At 36.4% G+C, this 22,469-nt stretch overlaps 1 protein-coding gene across 5 annotated transcripts in view; it reads right to left on the bottom strand.

Moving 5' to 3' along the window:
• The window catches only part of MBNL3 (muscleblind like splicing regulator 3), a 90,690-nt gene extending 70,880 nt beyond the window's left edge, over positions 1-19,810 (bottom strand). For all 5 annotated transcript variants that reach the window (XM_036305115.1, XM_036305114.1, XM_036305117.1 and 2 more), the window contains exons 1-2: positions 19,772-19,810; positions 1,507-2,362 (exon numbers count right to left, since the gene is read on the bottom strand). In XM_036305115.1, coding sequence (XP_036161008.1) covers positions 1,507-1,683 — 177 coding nt within the window. In that variant the 5' untranslated portion in view covers positions 1,684-2,362; positions 19,772-19,810. The remainder of the gene's footprint in view (positions 1-1,506; positions 2,363-19,771) is intronic.
• Positions 19,811-22,469: the final 2,659 nt, after the last annotated feature.

Here is a 22,469-nt window from a genome sequence, read left to right as displayed (position 1 = left end):
ATGATATTTCATTTATATTATCTATTGAAATCTCCACAATAATCATGAAGGATAAGTAGAGAAGAAGATCCATCTGTTAGAGATGAAAGAACTCAAGTTGTGTCAGATTAAGTAGCCACGGTCAATAGTGGGGTTGGGACTGCAACCCAGAGCCTTGAAAATAAATATGTAAAATTCCTAGTGCAGTGACAGATCCTTTTTATGGACTGGATGAAAGACATATCCCACCCCCCAACTAACCCAGTGCTCTTCCACTTCATGGCACTGCCCAGTTCTGCAGCAGTAGATTTAAATAATATACAAAGTAACTGTAGATAGAAACTTGAATGAAACTGAAATAAAGAAAACAGAATAAGCCTTTAGTCATAATAATTACTGCAAATAAGAGTAATCCAGACATTTTTAATGGTAGGGATTACCATCCTTTATGGTAATAAATTTTCATTCTTGAACTGGAATGATTTATAGCAAAAACTAGTAACTACAAAGTAAGTAAAAGTAACTACTTAAGTAGGATCACTTGATAATTTTTTTAAAGAAAAGAGCACATGAAGAAATACATCTCTATTAGTGCATAAATAAAAATGTTAATAAGGTAAAATTGGTCACGACAAGTATAAAATAATATCAAGAATTTTGAAAGTTCTTGCTAAGTTTAATTCATTTTAACACATTTTGAAAAAAAATTTTAATGTATCCTAGCAAATCTTACTAATTAGACCAGGAATCTATTGCTTTTTTACTTCTTTAATTTATTCATCTTTATCCTTAATTTAAGGATAACTTAGTAAAAGATGAAAATCAGTGCATTTGTTTGTTCTGCAATCATATATGTTCTATTCTACATAATATTTCCTTTGCTTTCATATTTTGTTTATTCTATAGTGCATATTATTTGGGTGTTTGACCTTGGCAATAGGACTTTTCTTACAAAATGTACTGACAAATTTGAAATTGGTCAAAAAGCAGTTCAGGAAGATAAAACAAGTGAATCTAGTTTTACAACAATATGTTAAACATTCAAAATATACTTTGACTAAGAACTTTTAAAATGCCATCATTTTCTTTCTGGATAGTGATGTTTTCACCTTATTCTCTCTGGACCTGACTATATTCTCTGAAAGCTGACCGGTCCTTGACAATTGTATTTTGATAACATAATTCAGTAGAGGACTTCTCTAGATTATATGAGGATTATGATCACTGTACTCAAAACCTAAATTGTACACAAGAATTATGGCAAGGCTGAAATTTCTCATTCCTACAAAAATTTTTAAATTTTTTTCTTTAAACCTATCTCTTTTGATCAGTGTCTTTGATGGGGTGAACTTTAGCCTGGCTTAGTTATACAAACACAAGGTCTACATCCTGTCTTAAAAAACAAACAAAAGAAAAACTTAACCACTTTCATGTTATTAACTTTGCCAATTTCAAAGCACATCATCCTTCAAAAATAGAAATAAACAGATTTAATTTAAACATTATGTGCATTTAGATGAGACTCACCTTTAAAGAATCAAAACAAGCCACCACACGGCCATTTTCCACATGGCAATCTCTTGGTGGATGGGCAAACTTGCAGTCTGCATCAGCTCGAGAACAGGTTCCTCTCTGAAATTCTCTACAGACTTCTAAAGTCAGCCACTTGGTATCACGAACCAGGGCAACATTGACAGCCGTCATATTGAAAGCAAAATAAAATCAAGTGCACCCTCTCTAAGACAGTATTACTGCTGTTATTAAAAGATTAAAAATGAATTCAAGCTAAATGTAAAGAGATCACAGATTGCTTTGGTGAAATATTTCTTCCTTAGCACTTAGGTTTTCATTTAAGTCAAATCAGGTCTAGTCAAACAAAAAGCCAATCATACAATAAAAATTGTATCAGAATAACTAAAAACCAAATTAGAAACCAACTTCTAAGAAGGCAACCATAAAGGTTAAAATATTGAGTGTTTTATTTTGTTCTTCTGCCAAAGTTACTTCAAATAACTGGTGGACTTTCAAAAGAATTATGTGCTCTCCAGTTGATGTTTTCAATTATTTTGGCAAAAAGCATATGCTGTTGGCTGCCCTTCAATTTGTGAAATGGTCTCAGTTCAGGGGGAGAAAAGTTTTTCTCCCTATTTCTTGGCTTTAAAGATTATGGTTTGTAAGGATGTTACAATTGTAAAGAAAAAAAATTGCTGCAAAATCAGGATGAGGGAAATTGACTATGAAAAACTGAGAATCAAAGAAATTAAACGAATGAGCACACCAGGTTTTGGGTGGGGGTGGGGGTGGTAAGGAGAGGAGTTTATAAAGAGACAGCTCTAGAGTGGAATCAAAGCAGAAGAGCTTTCAGAAAAGACACCTCAGAAACCTGCAAGGAAAACATAAAATAAAATTAGCAAATATCATACAATGCTTCTGATTTAAACTCTAGATTTAGAAAAGAAGTAACTATATACTATTTAAAACAGGAGGCATCTAAATACTGACAGTGCAATACACTTCAATTAGCCATTGTCAATAAAATGTGAATTTCCCAGTGTAGAATTGTGCACAGTAAAAGGAAGCAAATACTTAGATTCACTGTTGTAATACAAGACTAGGCAACAACCCAATTTTAAAAAGAATTCTTAATTTTGATCATTTGGGGTAAGAAATTCATTCTTGGGTCTACTGCACAGAAAATCCCAGAGCCTGACATGACAGACTCTTACACACTTATGATGCACCTGCACGTCTCAAGTTTTTACAGGCTACCACAGACCTGTCTTTAAACTGGCCTTACTACATTCTTATTGAAGGCTTGATTATCTGCTCTCAAAATCCAGAAAACAGGAATTGTTAAGACAATTTAAGTTGCTCTACGAGGTAACTCTGTATGTGTACTTGAAATGTAATTGTTTATGATCACATAAAATGGTCATGACATAACTAGCTGGAGACCCACAGAAAATGAGGCAGGATAGAGGCTAGAAATGTAACATGTGCTTCACATAAAGAAATCCTTTGAAAAGATGCTGGGGGTTTTTTTTCCTGTGCATGCTCTATTAGCTATTAGTCTCCATGAAGGGATATTGGAACAACTTAGAAAAAGGTTTCAGCATGTACAAATAAGTGAGACAGAAAGCACTGTTCATTCATACATTCAGTATTGTGCAGCTTTAAGGTTTGCAGTTTAACCCAGTGTCAACCAGCAACAAATTCTAGCAATTCAGCTGATAAGGCAGATGAAAGGTTAATTTACTGGCAGTATGCCATGAACACATACTGAAGTAACAGGGAATTTCTAAAACAAAAGTAAGCAATGAGTACAAGGTAAATCAACTAACTGTTAACTTTATCAAAAAAAGTAGAATTACAGTTCTTTAAAATTTTTCATTTATTTTTTTAAACAATGTCTTCTATAACTTTGTAGAATCCACATTCAAGATGAAGTTCAATATCACCTAATTTTTCAGATGCCAATGGGAAATTAAGTATCTAGGAAATCCATGCAAGCTTATCCATTCAAAAGCAACGGGTGGATTTCTTTAGTCATTTTTTATGGAAATCTTTCTAAAATGTATTATATGTAGCTTTGGCTTCTTAGAAAATATTGAACATAATTTGGCCTCTGGTTGAAGGCTTGGGGTCACAAATGTCCTGGGAAATATTATAGTTCTTCTTCGGTGGCAGATGAATATTTGTCACTTCTATTATTTTTTTACTTGAAAATGTATTTATTTATTTTAAATTTTATTTTTCAATTACAGCTTCATTCAATATTATCTTTTTGTATTAGTTTCCGGTATACGATGTAGTGGTTAGACTTCTACTCTTACTTGCCACAATATCTGCCATAGTGGACTATCTAGCTCCCTTCTGTCAAACATAATAGCCAATCATGAATGTTGAATAAGAGTTACTCAGTGAATGAGGGGCCTCAGGGAGCAAAGTGCAGGACTTTCATGCACTTTGAAAGGCAGAAGATCTATGACTGCTCTTATTTGTGTAGGGGACCTTTCACAATATGTTCCATAAAGGACCATGTTCTAGAGGGCTAAGGTTGTCAGGCAAATGACCCCTAGAAAAAAAATATATGGAAGCAGCCAGATGAGGGAAATGCAAGTGAAAACCACAGTGTGATACTACTCTACACCCATTAGGATGGCTCTAATAAAAACAGAAATGGGGAAGAAATTTGAGTTGTTATACATTGTTGGTGGGAATGTAAAATAGTGTACCTGCTGTGGCAGTCTGAAAGTTCCGCAAAATGTTAAACAATTAGCATATGACCTAGCACTTCTATGCCTAGGTACATACCAAAAGAATTGAAAGCAGGGTCTCAAAGAAATATTTGTACACTTACGTGCATAGCAGCACTATTCACAATAGTTAAAAGGTAGAAAAAACCCAAGTGTCTCTCAACAGATGAATGGATACACAAAATGTGATATATCCACAAAATGGAATATTATTCAACATCAAAAGGAATGAAGTGCTGATAGATGCTACAACATGAATGGACCTCGAAAACATTATGCTAAATGGAAGGAGCCAGTCACAATTGCCACATATTGTATGGTTCAATTTATATTAAATATCCAGATTAGTCAATCCATAGAGTAAAAAAGCAAATTAGTGATTGTGAGGGCCGAGGCAAGGGGATAAAGTAGAATAACTACTTAATGGGTATGTGGTCTCCTTTGGAGATAATGAAAATATTCTGGGATTAGATAGTGATGATGGTCCTATTCACTACCTTGTACACTTTAAGTGGGTGAATTGGATAGTATGTGTATTATATATTAGTGATGTTATTATGTTTCTTAAAAGTCTGCAGACACATGAAAACAAACAAAGCCTCATGAATGATGAAATAGGCTATACCAATCTTTCTTAGATTCTCCTTGGACACAAATTCTAATTAGTGCTACTAAGTTGAATTTCAAGAGTACATTAAGTTCCATACTGTAACTGACTTAGTATATAATGGAAAGTGCTGTAAAAGTATATGTTCTGTGAGTTATGAGTTTATATTTAAAGAAAATTTTGACAACTAAATTATGTAGGCTTCCTGAATACATTTGAAAGAAAAATACCTCCCCCAAATTTATATATATAATTTGCTCATAATATAAATAGTGAGGGTCTGGAGAAATATTTTTTCTACAAAGGTCCATGAAGTATAGAAACAGATACTAAATAATAAATTTTGAACTTTTACATGAATAATGCAAACAGAAAATGGACTCTGGCCATGCATTTTATGTAAGATAGGGGTAATTGAAGAAGGAATTTTCATGTGTGTTTTTTTAACTCAGCCTGTAACCTCCTCTGGGTCCCTAGCCAAATCCTCAAAACACTTCCTTCAGACTGGAACTATTTTTGGAGCTGGCATAGAAAAAGCTAGATGCAACAACTAAAAAGAGCTGTTGTGACGATGGAAAGAATTTCTCTCCTGCAGCTGTGCTTATCTGACTGTGTATAAAAGACAGGGACGGTGTCCATTTTCCCTATATTTTAAATAAGATCAACTTTTGCAGACAATGCAGTTTTATCTTCACTGCCTTAGATTTGAGTAATAGGAATACAATTTTGCTTGATTATGCTTTTACTACTCTAATGTAGAGCATAAAGTTTCCATTGCTTAGCATATTTGTATTTGTATAGTATTTGCAATTCACAAATGCTTTCATTCCATCCATCATTGGAGCTCTAAAATATACTCAAAAACAAGAGTGATAACCCCAAAATAATAGTGAAGAAAATAAAGCTAATAGAGGTTACTTATCTGAGGTTACAAAGCCTTAAGTGATAGAACCACAAGTAGAGGCAAGATCCTCTCACTCCAAAATTCATGTTTAAATATCAGCAGAGAACTGTAAATAGAGATCATTTCTAATCTCTTATCTCTCTTTGGAATCTTAAACAAGAAAATCCAGTCATTTTTGGGTAGTACTCATGACTCTCAAAATTACGTGCATGTCTGTTGTATCACCATTTTCATAATATCCCTGAATTGTGCTGCCCCAACATTTATCCATCATCTACTATGTGCCAGGCACTGTTCTAGATGTTGAACACGACTGGTAAGGTCCCTGTTATCATGGAACTTCCTTTGCTCATTTAAATAGAGAAGAAACCCAAGGCACAGAAAAGCAAAATGATTATGAGAGTTAATGAAGCTCTAGAAGCACACACTAGATGCTCTAACTTCAACTTCAGCCTCTAAATCACCATGAATGGTAGGTACATCATGCACTATGACTTAAGAACACTCTTAAACACTCAAACACCTTTGCATAGAAATGAGTCACCAAAAGGAATACCTTGGAATTACAGATCCCTTTTGAAGAATGTGGTACTGCTTCCATTTAACAGATTGGAAAACAAGTGGAGAAAGGTTTAGTAATTTCAACTTGCACAACTTCATGTTGCTGTTAAGTTATCAAACCATGGTTCAAACTCAGGCACTGTGAGTCCAGAGCCCACCCTCTTAAGCATGTCACAAATACTGTGTCTCTTATGGCATGCATCACGTTCTTCCATTATAGCCCTCAACTTTTCTCCATTATTAGATTGTAAATTCCCTTTCAGTAGAGAGCATGTCTTACTCAGGTTTGTTAGCACTATCTTCTCATTGGAAGTTAGAGTGCTATAGCATTCCCTAGGATTCTTATTTTGAAAAGTCAAAGATTAAATGGTAATTCAACATGAACCCTTCTGCTGTAGCATGCTAGCAAGGAGTTTTGTCAGATAAGTACCTTCAAGGCTGGCAAAGCTTTGGCCACCTCTATCAGTTTTCAATCTATTAGACCTGTAAAGATGAGTTTTTCTCAGAATTTGAGCTTTCAAATTGGAATGTTAATACCTGGGATTCTTGATCTGTAGAGCATGCAGTTTCCATAAAAAATCCCTATCCCTGCTCATTTGACAGCAACAAGATCTAATCCTGTATTTAGAGTAAAAAATTGGGATTCCCAAATGATTTCTGCCTATAACTTTGGGTAGTAGACTAATCTTTGAAATAATTTGTTCAACAATCCATGTGATGAAACAGCAGTGGGCATGGGGATGGAGGAAACATCACTTTGAGCCATAGGAAGAAACATTATCAAAGTAGTCTTCCTTAAAAAGAAAAGTTAATTTTGATTTTTAATTAATGTTCATCTATAATAATTCTAAATAAGACAACATAAGGAAAATATTAAAGTTTTTACTTTAAAATTGCACACACTAGATTCATTATTTAGATTTTATAATTTTTTAAGTATTCACAAGTTTTCTCATGAAAGTTGTCTTGGTAAAACAAAATAAATATTATCTACCAATCTACTGGAAACAGTAACATGTTCCAGAGTTGTTTGCCAGGCCACCAGCAGCAGCTACTTTTGCCCACATTTTCTACATTTTCCTTGTCTCCTCCTTTCTTTTGCTTTCCTTCCACAAACCAGCACATAACACAAACATTGCCAATGCCTGGTCCAGAAGGTCACAAAGATACTATTTTGCACTTAAAGGAATATATGAAGAGGCATTTATTTAAATGTATTTATCAAACTACTGAATAAACAATGTTTTCTTTATTTCCATTTTAAACTTTCCTTACATCGGTATTGCCTTGGAATTTCTTGTGGCCATTTATTTTGGCTCTATGAATATATGACACACCTGCCACATGCTGCTTGAATTGGCAGGCTAACAAATTAAAAGCTTTCAAGTTTTCATATTTGCTTCAGGTTCTATTTCCCTCACATGTTATCATTAGTGGTCTACTAATACTTGTTCTTTAAGGCACATGAGAGGTGCTTAGCATTGCAGATGGAAACCATGATTTCACAAGAATCCTATGGAAAACTGAGTTTTTTTATCTGGAAAAAAAACCCGACTGTAAAAATAATGATATTTTGCTTATGTGCATGCTTTTTCATTAAGTTTTTTAAAGCTTAATTGCATTTTCCACAATTTACCAGAGTACTAAATTTAAGATACCTTTTACAAAAAGCAGATAAGGGAAGATAGAAAATGACAGCCAAATAAGCAGCAGTGTTGTGCACCTCCTCCTAGGGCCAGGCCAGGAAAGCAACTAAATGGGAGAACATCCACCCTGAATTAACTAGTTAGACACAGATGAGGAGACAATTTCCAATAAGGAAAGGCAGAGGATGCCTAGAAAATTCCACTTGCCAGCCATAACCCACATGGAGGCACCACTATAACCAGCAGTGAATGGCAAAGTACCTCCTGGAAGGCTCCCAGACATCTGCAGGGAGCACTAACCACCAGAGTGAGCTCCTGCACCAGGCCTCCTCACCAGCCTACTGGGACCCAGTGTCCTGGATATGGCTCCAGGATCCTGCAGTGAATGCAAGCCAGTGGGAACACCATGACCCTCCCCTGCCCCAGCCCCCTAGGCAGCCCTGCTGGGGTGACCCAGAGCAACTCACACCTGCTTCACCCTGGCCAGAGAGGCACGACCCAAAGCAACCCAGTGCATGCCTCATTCAGGGCCACAGGGGAGGTCTGACTGTGTGACCCATAGCAACCCACACTCGCTCCACCTTGGCCCCTGGGACAGTCCGACCAGGGCCATCCAGAACAACCCAATGCACACCTCACTCCGGGCCACAGGACAGCACTGCTGGTGCAACCTGTAGTAAGCCAGGTTGTCTAGCCAGGGGACACAAGACCATGCTGCAAGTGTCCTGACAGAGGGAACTAAGGGTGCCACCTTGCCACAGGTTCCAGGGCTGCACAGCAAATTGCATGACAGAGGACTCTGGGTCTTCACAGGGAGTCACACATCAGAGGAACTGTGCACGTGCTCCTGCCACCCCAAGCATCTGAAGCAGACAACTGAGGGACCAGATCTGTGGGAGAAGGGGGCACAACTCAGAGCAGAGACAATAAAGGTGTGAGACTCAAGGCAGACCAAGCCTCTGTGCTAACGATTCCCTGACCATTGCTCTAAAAGGGTCTTCAACCTATCAAACCCCAAGCAGGGTACCCAGGGCCAAAAAGAGACACCAAAAATAGGGAGACAAAGAAAAAAAACCCCAAAAGAGAAAAGGGGGACTTGCCAGAAAAGGAATAAAATGAAATGGAGGCATGAAATATGTCAGAAAAAGAATTCAGAGTAAGGGTCATACAGTTCATAAACAGGGTGGATGAGAAAATCAACAAGAGGAATCAAGAGGAAATCACGAATGATACAGCTACAACCAAAAGTACAATGGAAGGTTTCAAAAATAGACTAGAAGAAGTGGAGGACTGAATTAGTGAGTTAGAAGATAGGGCAGGAAAACACACCCAATCTGAACAGCAATTGGAGAAAAAAATTAAAACTGGAGAAGAGCCTAAGGGAGCTTTGGGACAACATGAAATGAAGTAACATACATATAATAGGGGTGACAGAAGAAAAAGAAGAGGAGTAAGGATTAAAAAACCTATTTGAAGAAATCATGACAGAACACTTCTCAGATATGGGAAAGGAAAAAGTTACACAAGCAGAGAGAGTGCCAAACAAGATTAACCCAAAAAGACCCACACAAAGACACTTCATAATTATAAAGGTAAATGTTAACAACATAGAATATTAAAGGCTGCAAGGGAGAGACAGAGAGAAACCTACAAGGGATCTCCCATTAAATTATCAAATAATTTCTCAACAGAAACACATCAGGCAAGTAGGGAATGGAATGAAGTATACAAAGTGATGCAAAGCAAAGGACTGAATCCAAGAATACACTATCTAGCAAGAATGTAATTTAAAATTAAAGGGGAAATCAGGAGCTTCACAGACAAAAACAGGTGAAGGGAGTTTATCACTACCAAGCCAGCAATGCAAGAAATGCTAAAGGGACAATTGTAAAAAGAAGAAATAGAAAGGGAGGAAGGAACACAGGCATAAAGAATAAAAATGGCTACAAACAAGTACCTATCAATAATAACATTAAACAAGATGGACTAAATACTCCAATCAAAAGACACAGAGTGGCTGAATGGATAAAAAAACATGACCCATATAGATGCTATCTAGAGTAGACCCACCTCAGAATAAGAGACTCACACAGACTGAAAGCGAAGGGATGGGAAAATATATTTCAGGCAAATAGAAATGAAAAAAAGCTGGGGTAGTAATACTTATATCTGACAAAATAGACCTCAAAGTGGAGGCCATATCAAGAGACAAGGAAGGCCACTTCATACTTCTAAAGGATATAAGAGGATATAACTCTGGTAAACATATATGCATCCAACGCAGAAACACCCAAATAAAAAAAAAAAAAAAACTTCTGGAACATATCAAGGGAGAGAACAACACCAACACAATCATAGTAGAGGATTTTAATACCCCATTGAGATCACTGAATAAATCCTCTAGACAAAAAATCAGCAAAGAAACAGCAATCCTAAACAAACAATTAGATCAGTTGGACTTAATTGATATCTTCAAAACATTTCCCAAAGCCACAGAATATACATTCTTCTCAAGTGCACATGGGACATTTTCAAAAATAGACCACATATTGGGTCACAGGCAAAATCTCTACAAATTCAAGAAGACTGAAATCATGTCAAACATCTTCTCAGATCTCAATGGCATAATATTAGCAATCAACTACAATAAAAATAATCAAAAAAATCAAACACTCGGAGTCTAAATAGCATGTTATTAAACAATGATTGATTTACCAAAGCAATCAAAGAAGAAATAAGAGACTTCCTGGAAACAAATGACAATGAAAACACAACAATCCAAAATCTTTGGGACATAGTGAAAGCAGTCCAGAGAGAGAAGTTCATAGGATTACAGGCCTGCTGAAAGAAAAAAAGAAAAAAAGAAAAGAAAAGAAAAGAAAAGAAAAGAAAAGAAAAGAAAAGAAAAGAAAAGAAAAGAAAAGAAAAGAAAAGAAAAGAAAAACTGGTAATTATCTAACTCTACAACTTAAAGAATTAGAAAGAGAGCAACAAGAAAAGCTCAGAGTGAGCAGAAGGAAGGAAATAATAAAGATAACAGTGGGAAAAATGACATAGATACCAAAAAAAAAACAATACAAAAGGTCAATAAAACCAAAAGATGGTTCTTTGAAAGGATAAACCAGATTGCTGAACCTCTAGTCAGGCTCACCAAGAAGCAAAGAGAGAGGACCCAAGTAAACAAATCAGAAGTAAAAGATGCAAAATAACAACAGATCCCACATAAATACAAAAGATTGTTAAAAAATATTATGAACAACTCTAGTCCAACACACTGGTCAACCTAGAAGAAATGGACATATTCCTAGAAAAATAGGACCTACCAAAACTCAATCAGGAAGAATAAAAAAATCTGAATAGGCCAGTAACTATGGAGGAAATTGAAGCAGTCATCAAAAAACTTCGAGGAAACAAAAGCCCTGGTCTGGACAGCTTTACAGGGGAGTTCTACCAAACATTCAAAGAAAAACTAAAACCTATCCTCCTAAGTATATTCCAAAAACTTCAAGAGGAAGGAATACTTCCAAGCTTTTTCTATGAAGTATTATTTATCCTAGTCCCAAAACCAGATGAAGACACTACAAAGAAAGAGAATTATAGGCCAATATTTCTGGTGAACATGGTTGCTAAAGTCCTCAAAAAAATTCTAGCAAATGGGATCCAGCATTACCTGAGAAATATCATACACCATGAAAAAGTGGGATTTATTCCAGGGATGAAAGGATGGTACAATATCCAAAATCAATAAACGTGATACATCACATAAACAAATTGAAAGATAAAATCACATAATCATATCAATTGATGCAGAAAAAGCATTTGACATAATCCAACAACCTTTTCTGATAAAAACTCTCAGCAAAGTGGGAATAGAATGTTTATACCTCAACATAATAAAAGCCTTATATGACGAACCTACAGCCAATATCATACTCAATGGGAAAAAACTAAAACCATTTCCCCTAAGAACAGGAACAAGACAGGGATGCCCACTTTCACCACTCCTGTTCGACAGTACTGGAAGTGCTAGCCATAATGATCAGACAAGAAGAAATAAAAGGCATCCAAATTGGAAAAGAAGTAAAACTGTCATTATTTGCAGATGACATGATATTGTACATAGAAAACCCTAAAGAATCCATGAAAAATTACTAGACTTAATAGATGAATTTGGCAACCTAGCAGGATACAAAATTAATACCTAGAAATCTATGGCTTTTTTATACACCAATAGTGAACTCACAGAAAGAGAAACTTAAAAAAATATCCCATTTACTATTGCAACAACAAAAAAAATTAAGATATATAGGAATAAACTTAACTAAGGAGGTAAAAGATCTGTACTCACAAAACTACAGGATATTGAAAAAAGAGATAGAGGAAGACAAACAAATGGAAAAATATACCGTGTCCATAAATTGGTAGGATAAACATCATTAAAATGTCCATACTATGCAAAGCAATCTATAGATTTAATGCAATTCCCATTAAAATACTAATAGCATATTTCAGAGACCTAGAACAAACTCTCCAAAAATTCATATGGAATAAAAAAAGACCCAGAATAGCCACAACAATCCTGAGAAAGAAGAACAAAGTTGGAGGGATCACAATTACAGGTATTAAGCTATATTACAAAGCCACTGTTCTCAAAAATGTCTGGTACTGCCACAATAACAGACATGTAGACCAATGGAACAGAACAGAGAACCCAGAAATCAACCCAAGCCATTATGCTCAATTAACATTTGACAAAGGAGGCAAGATCATACAATGAAGTCAAGACAGTCTCTTTACTAAATGGTGTTGGGAAAATTGGACCGCACATGAAAAAATATGAAACTAGACCACCCACTTACACCATACCCAAAAATAAACTCAAAATGGATAAAGGACTTAAACATAAGACGGGAAACCAAAAAAATCTTAGAAGAATCCATAGGCATCAAAATATCAGACATATGTCATAGCAATATCTTACCTATACAGCTTCTAGACCTAAGGCAATGGAAACTAAGGAGAAAATAAACAAATGGGACTACATAAAAATAAAAAGCTTTGCACAACAAAAGAAACCATCAACAGAACAACAAGAAAGCCCACTGCATGGAAGAACATATTTGCCAATGAAAACATGCTCAAGGTCACTAATCATCTGAGAGATGCAAATCCAAATGACAATGAGATACATCTCACACCTGTCAGAATAGCTATCATCAATAAATCAACAAATGACAAGTGCTGGAGAGGATGTGGAGAAAAGGAACCCTCGTGCACTGCTGGTGGGAATGCAGACTGGTGCAGCCACTGTGGAGAACAGTATGGAGTTTCCTCAAAAAACTAAAAATGGAACTCCCATTTGACCCACTAATCCCACTTCTAGGACTATATCCCAAGAAACCAGAAACACCAATCAGAAAGGAAATATGCACCCCTATGTTCATAGCAGCACAATTTACAATAGCTAAGATTTGGAAACAGCCCAAATGCTCAGCAACAGCATAGTATTCCATTGTGTAGATCAGTGATTCCCAAAGTGGGCGCTACCGCCCCCTGGTGGGCGCTGCAGCGATGGGGGGGGGGGGCGGTGTTGGCCACAGGTGCATTTGTTTTAACTTTTTTTGTATTACCTTTCTATTCTGAGTTCAATAAATAGTTTCGTAATTTCAAACTTCAATGTTTCTAATTTATACCTTTCTTTACTATATTTTACGAAAAAGGTAGAAAAATTAATACATATATCTTTCTGTTTAATTGCTATTAAAATTTTTTAAAAAATTAATTTCCAGGGGGCGCTGAGTAATATTGTTTCTGGAAAGAGGGCGGTAGGCCAAATAAGTTTGGGAACCATTGGTGTAGGTGTACCACAGTTTTTTAATCCACTTATCTGCTGATGGGCACTTAGGCTGTTTAAAGGAAAGAATTCTTCCCATTTGCAACAGCATGGATGGAACTGGAGAACATTATGCTAAGTGAAATAAGCCAGTTGGAGAAAGATAAAGATCACATGATCTCACTCATTTGTGGAATATAACGAACAACATAAACTGATGAACAAAAATAGATCCAGAGACATAGAAGCATCGAACAGACCGTCATACTTCAGAGGGAAGGCAAGAGATAGGGCGGGGGTAAGAGATCAACCGAAGGACTTGTGTGCGTGCATATAAGCATAACCAATGGACTCAGACACTAGGTGGGTGAGGGCATGTGCTGGGGGGTGGGAATGGCCAGAAAGAGGTCAATGGGGGGAAAAGGTAACATGTAATACTATATGTAATACTTTAAACAATAAAGAATTTTTTAAAAAAGAGCTGATATCTTCTAAAAAACACACATCAAAGAGCAGATAAGTTATTTCATAAACCAATTAAAAAACACAGTTCATACAAATGGTAATAGAAAGGAAAAAAATAGGTGCTACAGTGTCTCTTTCAAACAAAGCTTTAGCAATGTATATAACTGGTTTTTGTCAAGCAAGTTCATCTTTTTTTAAAGGTTTATCTCTTTTTATTATTTTTATAATATATTTTTATTAATTTTTGAGAAGAGAGGAGAGGAAGAGAGATAGAAACTCCCATGATAAGAGAGAATCATTGATCTGCTGCCTCCTGCATGCCCCCCATGGGAAATTGAACCAACGACCCAGGTATATGCCCCGATGGAGAATTGAATCATGACCTCCAGGTTCATAGGTCAACACTCAAGTACTGAATCACACCAACTGGCCAAGGTTTATCTTTTTTTAAATAGTATACAAAATTATGAGAATTTGTTACCTAATGCCATTTAAATACTTTAAGCTAATTCAATTTAATATAAGAACAATTTAAAATTTGTATTTTAAACACAGTTGTTATTAAACAATACCAGTTAATTGCTTGCTTATGTGGATGTGGCAGATGTCCTAGTGCCATTAAAAGATTTTCATTCACCCAAAACTGTATTTAAACTTGAAGAAAATGGAAATTTAAGATATTTAGCAATTCATGTCTTTTAATGTTCAGGTATTTTAGATGAGTAAAATACAAAGTGAATCAAAAGACTGATTGCATTTAATGTATACTGGGTGATTTTGCTGTATTAATTCCACAGATATTTATTGGGCATTTAGTCTGACCTAGGTATTATCCCTAGGTGCTAGGGATACAAAAGTGAACAAGATAAAATCCCTGTCCTGAGAATCATACAATCAATTAGTTGGCCATGGATGAGAATTTGGGAGTGTGAAAATAAACAATAACATATCCATCATTCATTTTATCCATTTAACAAATATTTATTATCATTCCCTAAAATCATGCAAATTAGGCCTTCGAAAAATTCACATGGGAAAATATCAAACAACAAACATTATTGTACACCAACTATATGCACAGACTTGTGTACCATGCTTTTGGAGAATCAGGAGAACCCTAAGACACTGCCTTTGCACTCAAGAAGCCTCTACTGAATTGGGGAACAACATAATATAAAATAAAAGTAAACAATCTAGACAAATAAGAGAAAAATTCAGTAACAATAACAACAAAACCAATAAGAGTTCTGAGATGAGAATGTCACTCAGGCCTGGAGTGGTCAAGAGAGTTTTCTTTTTTTATTCATTTTTTAAAATTTCTTTATTGATTAAGGTATTACATATGTGTCCTTATCCCTCCATTACCCTCCTATCCCTCCCTGTTGTCTGTGTCCATTGGTTAGGCTTATATGCATGCATACATGTCCTTTGGTTTTCAAACAGGATAAAGTGGAGCTGGGCCTTGAAGAATGAGGACCGAGGAGAAGCAGAGAGCATTCCTGGGAAGAAGAACAATGAGGATGAGGGTGAAAAGAAAAGATTAAGGTCCTGGAATTTGTAGGATGGTGAACAGATGTGGACTGACTGGGGTGGCAGGTTCATACTGGGGGAGAGAAATAATGTGTGGGTAGTTTCTGAAGGACCTTGAAAGTGACTCAAAGAGTGTATCTGTGTTATGAAAAGGGAGCCTCTCTCAAAGATTTTAAGCAGAGTAGAAACATAGTAGCCACAAATGTAGCATGGTAACAATGATCTGCCCTTGGAAAATTGTTTTATTTAAGTAGTCTACAACACTCAATCAGAGCAAAGTTTATGTATCCAACATATTCTGGAAGAACAAAAGATGAAAGGAACTGGATGAAGGTCAGAGTGTTTCTCTCCAGTTCACAGACTGTTAAGCCAGGACAGGCAGTGATTCATGTCAGGCCAGAATGAAAAGTAGGTAGAGAAACAAACTGAAAAGTGCAGCATCCTGTTTGCATTTTTAAAAGCATTTTATATCATCTTTATTAATGTACACAGAATTATAGAATAACTTAATTGGTTAATTGAGCAGGCAATTGTACACTGGTGGAAGTTGAGGCCAAGGAGCTTAAGTGACTGGGTCAAATTTATTAGTTATTAGGAAGTATTGGTACTACCTACTTATCAAAGAACCCAGTCATTAAGGACATGTAACTTTATTCTTATTTTCTAAATTGACTCAAACACTTTTTAATCTTAATCTATATAATGAAAATTCCTTTTAAAAATGTAGTTGAAATTTCAACAAGGATTTTCTTTGTTAGATTTTGTTATAGAACAAGCTTATGCTGGGAATTAAATTAAGATAGTAACTTTTAAATTAAAATGTCATCCTGTAAGTTCCTGTTACAGGACTTCAGCACTCCAGTGGTTTGGAAGTATTCATGGTCCTCCCAAAGCACATATTTAATTGAACTCAATTGAATTTTCGGGGCTGATTTTTTCACTGATAAGATTTAGTTGAGCATTCACTGTTCACCAACACAAACACACACACCCATACACACACACACACACAGCAAAACAATAATCAAAAACTATCACTAAGTGTTTATTCTCAGAATACTAATAAATAGTTCAAGTAAGTCTGTAGTCAAAGTTGTCAATCATATAAGGATATTATTTGTCAAAGATAAACAAAAGTAGCATCTAATGGATTTAATGGAGTAAAGCAGTTATTTTCAACCTTTTTCATACATAAAATAATTACTAAAATTCTGTGGCACAGCAAAAGAAATATTTTTGCTGATCTGACAAAAAATAGGAATAATTTTCATTCATTCATACAAGACTGTCATTGCTTTGTTGGCTGTTATCATTTTGTTATTTGATAATCTTAAAGAAAAGAGGTCAGTGCTCCTGACTAAATAGTCAGGTATTGCATGTTTTAAAAATTCTGTGGCACGCCTGTTGAATATCGCTGGTATATAGGATTCATCACTGTATCAAGTAGGCATTCAATGAGGGCTTCTTTACATGAATTCAACACTGGTGTTATAGCCAATAAATTCAGATTCTCAGTCTCAATTCAAAGTCCCTATTACTATTAGGAGCACTTATAAAAATAGTGAACAGGTAGACAAAAATATTTGTGGCTGAAAATGTTGAGGACCAAATATGCACTAATTTCAAAGACCAAGTAGCTTAATACATCAATGCCAATACTTCTAGTGGACTCAAAGGGATTTTTCTGGGAAAGTAATTTTTCTAGCTAAGTGTACACAAGAGTTCTACCTTTTGTGTCTGAAGTTACTGCTGCTGGAAGGCATTATTTCACATTTATATCATACAAGTGACTAAAATATATTAGAGGCCCAATGCACAAAATTCGTGCAAGGGGCTCGGTCCTCACAGCCTCACCTTTGTCAGGAAGGACGTTCGGAAGGTCGTTCGACTGTCTGGTTAATTAGCATATTATGCTTTTATTATTATAGATATATGCCAATAGCCTATAGTTAATTAAAAAGATGGCTACTTTATTAAAGAGTTAAAAGTAAATTATTGGGAGCACAAACAGGATAAAAATCTTAAATTCTACATCTCCCAATATTCATAAAGGCCTCAGAGTATCCTTCCTTAAAGAACTCTCAAATTCCATTTTTTCTCTTGATTTTTCAGAGTGGTTGATGCTGGATTGGAAATTATGGGCCTTTCTTTATAGAGAAATTTAGAGGAAATGTAAAATAAGCTGGCCTTTAAAAATAATTTCATCAAATTTTGGACAAGTGAAGTCATTATAAAGTCATCTTCATGGCCCCAATATAATAGTTCTACTCTATCTCTCAAGGTCAATCTCAGCAACTATCACAGGAAAGATTATGAAACCCTCAAAGCAGTAGAGACCTAGAAAGAAGATTGGTTCAATTATACCATGAGAATAGAAAGCAAAACCTTAACCCTGAAAAGTAATAGTCATCTTCAATAAAAACAACTTTATGAAATCAATCAATTTCAACCCCAGTTTGACTTAAAAAATGGGGAAATATTTTTATGTAGTCCAATTTGTTTATTTTCTTCTTAGTTTCCTTTGCTCTGAGAGATGTCTCTGCAAACATATTGCTACAAGAGATATCTGAGATTTTCTTGTCTATGGTTTCTTCTAAGATTTCTATTGTTTTACGACTTACATTTAAGTCTTTTATACATTTTGAATTTATTCTAGTGCATGGTGATGTTGGTGATCTATTTTAATTTTTTTGTATGCACCTGTCCAGTTTTACCAACACCATTTATTGAAGAGACTGTCTTGACTCCATTGTATGCTCTTGCCTCCTTTGTCAAATATTAATTGAGCATACTGGCTTGGGTTGATTTCTGGGTTCTCTGTTCTGATCCATTGACCTATATGCCTGTTTTTGTGCTAGTTCCACACTGTTTTGATTACAGTGGCTTTGTAGTATAACTTGATACCTGATATTGTGATCCCTCCAACTTTGTTCTTCTTTCTCATGATTGCTGCAGCTATTCGGTGTCTTTTGGTTCCATATGAAATTTTGGAGTATTTGTTCTAGGGCTGTGAAATATGGTATTGGTATTTTAATAGGGATTGCATTGAATCTACAAATTGTTTTGGATAGTATGGATATTTTAATGATATTGATTCTACCAATCCATGAACACGGTATATTCTTCCACTTGTTATATCTTCTTCTGTCTCTTTTTTCAACTTCCTATAGTTTTCTGAGTATACATCTTTTACTTCCTTGGTTATGTTTATTCCTAAGTATCTTAAAATTTCGTTGCAATGATAAATGGAATTTTTTTTTAGTTTCTATTTCTGAGAATTCATTATTGGTGTATAAAAATGCCATTGATTTCTGGGTGTTAATTTTGTATCCTGCTACATTGCCAAATTCATTTATGAAATCTAGTAGTTTTTTGCAGAGTCCTTAGGGTTTTCTATGTATAATATCATGTCATCTTCATAACAAAGGAAACCATCAACAAAATGAACAGAAAGCCCACTGCATGGAAGAACATATTTGCCAATGATACATTCCATAAGGGGTAATTTCCAAAATATATAAGGAACTAATACAACTTAACAAAAGGAAGACAAACAATCCAGCCACTAATGATCTGAGAGATGCAAATCAAAACAACAATGCGGTATCATCTCACACCTGTCAGAATGACTCTCATCAACAAATCAACAAACAAGTGTTGGTGAGGATGTAGAGAAAAGGGAACCCTAGTACACTGCTGGTGGGAATGCAGACTGATGAAGCCACTGTGGAAAACAGTATGGAGTTTCCTCAAAAAATTAAAGATGGAACTCCAATTTGACCCAGTGATCCCACTTCTAGGAATATATCGTAAGAAACCAGAAACACCCATCAAAAAGCATATATGCACTCCTATGTTCATAGCAGCACAATTTACAATAGCTAAGATTTAGAAACAGCCCAAGTGCCCAACAGCATATGAGTATATAAAATCTATAATACATTTATACAATGGAATACTACACAGCTATAAAAAAGGAAGAGCTCTCACCTTTTGCAACAGCATGGATGGACCTGGAGAGTATTATGCTAAGCGAAATAAGCCAATAAAAGAAAGATAAGTATCACATGATCTCACTCATATGTGGAATCTAATGAACAAAATAAACTGATGAATAAAATAGGTCCAGTGACATAGAAGCATGGAAAAGACTGACGAATTTCAGAGGGAGGGCAGGGGTGTGATGTGGGAGGGGAGTGATTAACTTGGGAACTTACATGAAAATATGCATAACTCATGGATATAGACAATACAGTGATGAAGGTCTGAGAGGGATGGGTATGGGTTGGAGGGGGTCAATGGGGAAAAAAGCACACAAAGGGGACATCTGTAATACTTGCAACAATAAAAATAAGTTTTAAAAAATAGGGAAATGACTTATATGCAAACCTTTGTGTGGTGTGTAATTTAAATCCAGATTTCAGATTTTAAAAAGAAGAGTGTGGAAAATAAAGTCCGCATCAAATATAAAAATAGTCGAAATAACTCTAAATGAGCTCACAACAGAGTTATCAAAGCCAGTATTGAACAAGTATCCTTTTGATTGCTTTGACTTTGAATGGAGGCCCGGAAAGGTTAATCTACTTGGCCAACATGCCTGACATTGTTAGTGTATATATGAACAGCTCGTGATCAAATTTCATCATATCTGATATCTTGGCAATCTGTGTTCAGAATGGGTAGGCAGAGTCCCAAAAGTTTAACCCAATTGTCCTGATTCATTTCTTTTCTTTTTTTCATTGTCAACTCATATATATTGGAGCTTAATTTCTGGCCGTGGTGGCATTTCATAATACTGGAAACCAAAAGGGCACTCTGGGTAGCTTTGAATCCTTGGGGAAAGGCAGTACCTTGCCTCTGAAATTATAAGGATTTATTAATCCCTGTTGGTCTGTGTCTTCCATTAATTTCATTGCAACTACCTTGACACCCTCTTTCAGTTTCAGAAAACACCTTTTTTCGGCATACATGGTTTTGTCCCAACTTCTTCTCTAATGTAGGTTATCCAAACTTTGGACTCTACTCGATCCACTCTAATTTCTGAAAACCTTTTAGAATCAGACTCAGCTCACTGGCTTATAACAATATGACCCTCATGGCCAAAGCATATTGCTAACCAAAGCATATAATCGAGCATATTTATCCCATTGACCAAATCTTAACGAAGGTTTTGACCTCTTATTTCTTGTTTCTACTTATGTGAGACCATTTCATCTACTATCCTCTGGTCGGAATAAACATACATACAAAATATTCTATAAACGAAAGGCCTAAGACCATAAAATTACTAAAACAAAACATAGTTAATAACTATTTGATATCAATGTAGTAATATCTATTTGGATATATTCTCTCGAGGAAAACAAAGAAAGCAAAATTAAATAAATGGTCTCCATCAAACTAAAAAGTTTTTGTACACTGAAGAAAACCATCAACAAATAAAAAGATCACCTATGAAATGGGAGAATATGTTCGCAAATGGTATATCTAATAAGGGGTTGATATAAAAAAATACAAGGGGAACTGTGGGCAGCCCGGATGGCGGCGGTATAGGCAGACGCGTCCCAGGTCGTGTCCCTGAGCAAATGGAGTGAGCAGCTGAAACTAGTAACATCCACCCCGAATTGGCGAAATTCCTCAGCTGGCGAGACGGTTTACAGCCGGGAAGAGCAGAACTCCCCTGGAAAGGTAAAAAAAAACAGGGATTTGGGCAGGAAAGTTTGCCAGACCTCTGAGCCCAGAGAGTCGGAGGGAGACCGCGTGGCAGACAGCCGCGTCCCTTGGGACAGGCACAGCCCCTAACGGGGGAAAGGAGAACCGCGGGATTCCTGGCGCCGCCGGGGGAATTGCGAGCTGGGTTCTGTGATCACGGAGGACTGAGCCTAAAGGGGGCAGCCTGAAGAGCTGACCAGACCATGCAGTCCCTGTAAGAGAAGAAGCTTACAGAAACCAAGCCTTCCCCGTTTCCACGGCCGGCATTTGTTTGTTTGTTTTCACTGAATCCTGTTCATGGGACATTTCGGATACAGACACTCACCTGTGCTGAAGAGAGGGAGAGTGTGCGGAGGAGAGGAATCTGGGGAGAGACTGAGGAGAGAAGGTGGGCCGGTAGAGGTGGCAGCGAATTGAGTGCTGAGACACCCCTGAGCCCAGGACTGGGGCAGCCATTCTCTCCAGAGAGTGAGACTCCTCCCCCCAGCCCCCAGGCAAGGAGCACAGCCACACCCAGATTCCACCCTGTAGGAGATCAAGGATTAAAATAACCTGATCAGTCCCTGGGAGTTAACAGGGTCTGGCCTATAGAGGGATTTTCAATCCCAGCAACAACACAGCACTGGTAACTCTTACGCAGCCAGCTCTGGGCAGTGAACTTCCACTGGACAGAGAGGCCCTATAGCCTCAGAGGCCAACCCCAGAACACTGCCACCCAGAGGCTGACCCACAAACTGACTCTTTGCTAAACACAAAATAAGGCAGTCTGGGAAACAAATGCGGCTTGCTTTAAAATAAGGACTGTGGTTTACAACACAGAGGAACAGGGTATCGCAGGGAAACTCAACACTCTCCTGAATACCTGGCAGGTCTAAGGCGAGCCACACTGAAGAATAGAAGAACCAAAGGACCTTCACTACTGCAATATTTTTTTTTTCTTTTTTCACCTTTTAACTAAGAAACCATTTTTTTTTAT

This window comes from Myotis myotis, unplaced genomic scaffold (genome assembly GCF_014108235.1).
Source record: "Myotis myotis isolate mMyoMyo1 unplaced genomic scaffold, mMyoMyo1.p scaffold_m19_p_4, whole genome shotgun sequence".
Taxonomy (NCBI): Eukaryota; Metazoa; Chordata; class Mammalia; order Chiroptera; family Vespertilionidae; genus Myotis; species Myotis myotis.
This window is presented reverse-complemented; position numbering and strand designations above follow the sequence as displayed.